The sequence below is a fragment of the Quercus robur genome, chromosome 1, assembly GCF_932294415.1.
Source record: "Quercus robur chromosome 1, dhQueRobu3.1, whole genome shotgun sequence".
NCBI classification, from domain to species: domain Eukaryota; kingdom Viridiplantae; phylum Streptophyta; class Magnoliopsida; order Fagales; family Fagaceae; genus Quercus; species Quercus robur.
The window spans coordinates 13,245,246-13,249,315 of record NC_065534.1 but is presented as its reverse complement, the minus strand read 5'-3'; the positions used below and the strand labels follow the sequence as shown (position 1 = coordinate 13,249,315).

The following is a 4,070-nucleotide window of genomic DNA, read 5'->3' as shown; positions in this document are numbered from 1 at the left end:
ATGAGTGCGCAACAACGGTTATATACAGTGGAGACACAGTCTTCACTGTTGAACACTGGCAGGGGAGATCACACCCATAGGGTTTCCCTCATAGACATGACATGCATGTGCGGCAAATGGGAAGCAAACAAGATCCCCTGTTCCCACTTGATAGCAGTTTGTGCCAAACACAACCATGATGCCACTGAGTATATGGATCATTTCTACCGCCTTGAAGAACGGTATCACAGCTATGAGCTTATATTCCAACCACTAAAAGATAGGTTAGAATGGCCGGAGCCAGCAGAAAGGAGAACCGTGATGCCAAACCAGCGGTTGATCCGTGAGAAAGGTCGGCCAAAGTCCATGAGAATCCGCAATGAGATGGATGACGAGGATAGGGAGTTGCCAACCTCATTGTGGATTGAGAATGGACCAAAGTTGAAGTGTGGGTTGTGTCGCCAAGAGGGTCATAACCGTCGTACATGTCCAACTCGAAATATGGCTTCAACAAGCCATGGTGCTATGTAGCAGGTAACAATTACAAATCATAGTAACAAGGGGGTATCATAAGTTATTCTTCTTTACATGTTTAGATATTACATTATATGAGTTATAATTAAGATGTGGGCAGTAATTTGTAGATTGGAACCATGATAGTAATACCATTGTATCAAATTTAGCTCCACTTTGGGCAATCTTGTGATTACTTCTTCAAGTAGTTGCAGTTAGTCTTAACTCCTACATATTACCATTCCAAGTCTTTTGTCCCAGTTTTGGTGTTCTTTCAATCTTATTGTTTGTGGTGTACATATTCTAGTATTCATGGGGTCTCTATTTCCCTAACTGTATATGTTTTGCTGCAGATTTGTAATTGTCGCCAAGGTGTAACTGTAAATGCTCCTCATTTAAGCAGGCAAGCCTGAAGGCTCTTCTGTATTTGTCAATTCAATTTATTAATTACTGTGGGTTGTATACTAATTTCTGTGTTGGCTACTCCTCAGAAATGAGGCAACTTCTGAAGAGAACAAAAAGAAAGTGTCACTCAAATGCTATGACTCCATGTTTGCCTAAAACCATTGTTGGCGGATGCTGTCCAAGTTTCAAGTTACAATTGTGAAGAATGTTTAAAATGCAGAAATTGAACTTTTTATTTTTGTACATCAACTGATTTAAATGCATAGAGGCTCTTTACTTACAAATAAGCTTGTATATATGGATGATTTTTTTATTCGCGTAATGGAAATGGGGGAATGTTACTGATGGATGTGGTTGGTCTGCATTTATATGGATGACTTGTTGTTCACAGCATGGTTGTCAGCAGGTCCACTTTTAGTATGAATAAGCACGCCAATACTGAATGGGTGTGAACAGTGCAAGTCGCAAGCAAAATTCCAAGTAGAAAGGTTATACTAAATAAAACTCGATTTTCCAGTTAACGAGTTACGTTGCAGTCCATTCTCAATCCTCTTCGACTGTATCCAGTCCAAGTATCTGGGTAACTCGATTTCTGTAGATCCGAGTTACGTTGAACATAACTTGATTTATAGAGTACCGAGTTACGTTGGAGAGCACTCTGCACAGTTAGATTCCTCTTGGACTGTATCTGGACCAGTCCAAATATCTGGACTGGGTGTTTGAGCCCAGACAACATAACTCAATTTCGGTAGTACTGAGTTACATAACTCAATTTCTCTAGCTTTGAGATACGTTGAAGACCATTGTGCACACTTAGATTCCTCTTGGACTGCCTCTGGACCAGTCCAAATATCTGGGCTGGGTTGGGAAGCCCAGTCAACGTAACTCGATTTCATTATAACCGAGTTATGTTGAGAAGAACTCGATATCTCTAGCTTCGAGATACGTTGAAGACCATTGTCCACACTTAGATTCCTCTTGGACTGCCTCTGGACCAGTCCAATTATCTGGGCTGGGTCGGGAAGCCCAGTCAACATAACTCGATTTAGTTATTACCAAGTTATGTTGAGAGGAACTCGATATCTCTAGCTTCGAGATACGTTGAAGACCATTGTCCACAATTAGATTCCTCTTGGACTGCCTCTGGACCAGTCCAATTATCTGGGCTGGGTCGGGAAGCCCAGTCAACGTAAGTCGATTTAGTTATTACCGAGTTATGTTGAGAGGAACTCGATATCTCTAGCTTCGAGATACGTTGAAGACCATTGTCCACACTTAGATTCCTCTTGGACTGCCTCTGGACCAGTCCAAATATCTGGGCTGGGTTGGGAAGCCCAGTCAACGTAACTCGATTTCATTATAACCGAGTTATGTTGAGAAGAACTCGATATCTCTAGCTTCGAGATACGTTGAAGACCATTGTCCACACTTAGATTCCTCTTGAACTGCCTCTAGACCAGTCCAATTATCTGGGCTGGGTCGGGAAGCCCAGTCAACGTAACTCGATTTAGTTATTACCGAGTTATGTTGAGAGGAACTCGATATCTCTAGCTTCGAGATACGGTGAAGACCATTGTCCACACTTAGATTCCTCTTGGACTGCCTCTGGACCAGTCCAAATATCTGGGCTGGGTTGGGAAGCCCAGTCAACGTAACTCGATTTTATTATAACCGAGTTATGTTGAAAAGAACTCGACATCTCTAGCTTCGAGATACGTTGAAGACCATTGTCCACACTTAGATTCCTCTTGGACTGCCTCTGGACCAGTCCAATTATCTGGGCTGGGTCGGGAAGCCCAGTCAACGTAACTCGATTTACGTATTACCGAGTTCTGTTCAGAAGAACTCGATTTCTCTAGCTTCGAGATACGTTGAAGACCATTGTCCACAATTAGATTCCTGCCTCCGAACCAGTCCAAATATCTCGATTTCTGTATAAGCGAGTTATTGGCATGTAACTCGATTATTCTAGTATCGAGTAATTCTACTTTAACTTGATGTTCAGGATATCGAGTTACGTCCAAACCAGCACACACAACATGGATTCCTCTGAGATACACTGCGCACAACATGGACTCCTTTTAGTCGCAGTACACAGAACTCAATTTCATAATAATCGGGTTATGTGTATGACTAGGCCACTATTTAGTGCTCAAACGTATGAAGCAGCAACTGTTCAACTTCTCAGCGAAAGTTTGGAGAACCAGAACAATGGCTTCTCAATGGCAGAGAGACAACGACGATGGTCCTGCTGATCGGTCCCCACACTTTTTCAAGATTATTCTGCCGAATGCTGTTCAGGAAGGAAAGCTTGTAAGTATGCTTAAATTTATAAACTAAATTCCTCTGAAAATCATATGCTAATACACTTCGTACACTTCATCTTCTTTATTTGTGATTCTTGAAAAAATGTACGTTTGTTACATGTAGTCAGAAAAACTTTCATTTTGCAATATGTAGGTTACACTTTAAGAAGAACACAGTCACATAACAGAGTACTTTTGCATCGAACACTTTTATATGAACAAAAAATGAAACAGGGATAAGCGCATGGTAGAGATTGAGGAAAAATAAATACAGAGCAAGAGCAGATGGCATTTTTTTGAAAATGTGATAGGGCTTATAGGGTCACCACAGATGTATAACTCAATTTAAACTGTGAAACTGTGTCCTGGGATCAAACTAGGATACAGAAATCGTTCACTCTTTTTATCATTTGTTTCTTAGAGTTCACAAACTTATGAAGTGGCTAAGTGGCAAAAATTTGTACGTCTAAATCGAAATCCTGCCCATAAACAAAAGTGGGTCATCTTCAATGTTTCCCCAACACCTCAAAACCAAATCACAGACACATTATCAAAATACAACATTTCCCCAAAATTTTTTACATTTCAACAACAACAGAGAAATGTAAAATGTTGAAAGCTGTTGATGGTTACTTTGGTTATAAGATTAGGTTGTATAAGAAGCATAAAAATTCATAAGATTTGTTACTGTCAAATATCGAGCCCTTAATATGACAGATTGAGGTTATAGCTATTAAATATAACGTCAATGTTGCATGGGCTGTTATTTTATTTTGTTTGATTTTCTTTTCTTTTTTGTGTGGGGGTGGGGGGCTGTAACTAAGGAGTATTCTACCATCATTCAAACTTTTATTTTCTAGCATTGTG

General features: G+C 40.3%; 1 protein-coding gene across 1 annotated transcript; it reads left to right on the top strand.

The window, feature by feature from the left end:
• LOC126720237 (uncharacterized) lies at positions 1–510 on the top strand. Its single transcript, XM_050422579.1, has one exon. It carries the CDS (start codon positions 1–3, stop codon positions 508–510), a length of 510 nt encoding a protein of 169 aa, XP_050278536.1.
• The last annotated feature ends 3,560 nt before the right edge of the window (positions 511–4,070 follow it).

Excerpts from the sequence above, each read along its gene's own strand:
- LOC126720237 (XM_050422579.1), top strand. The coding sequence starts at position 1 with ATGAGTGCGCAACAACGGTTATATACAGTGGAGACACAGTCTTCACTG.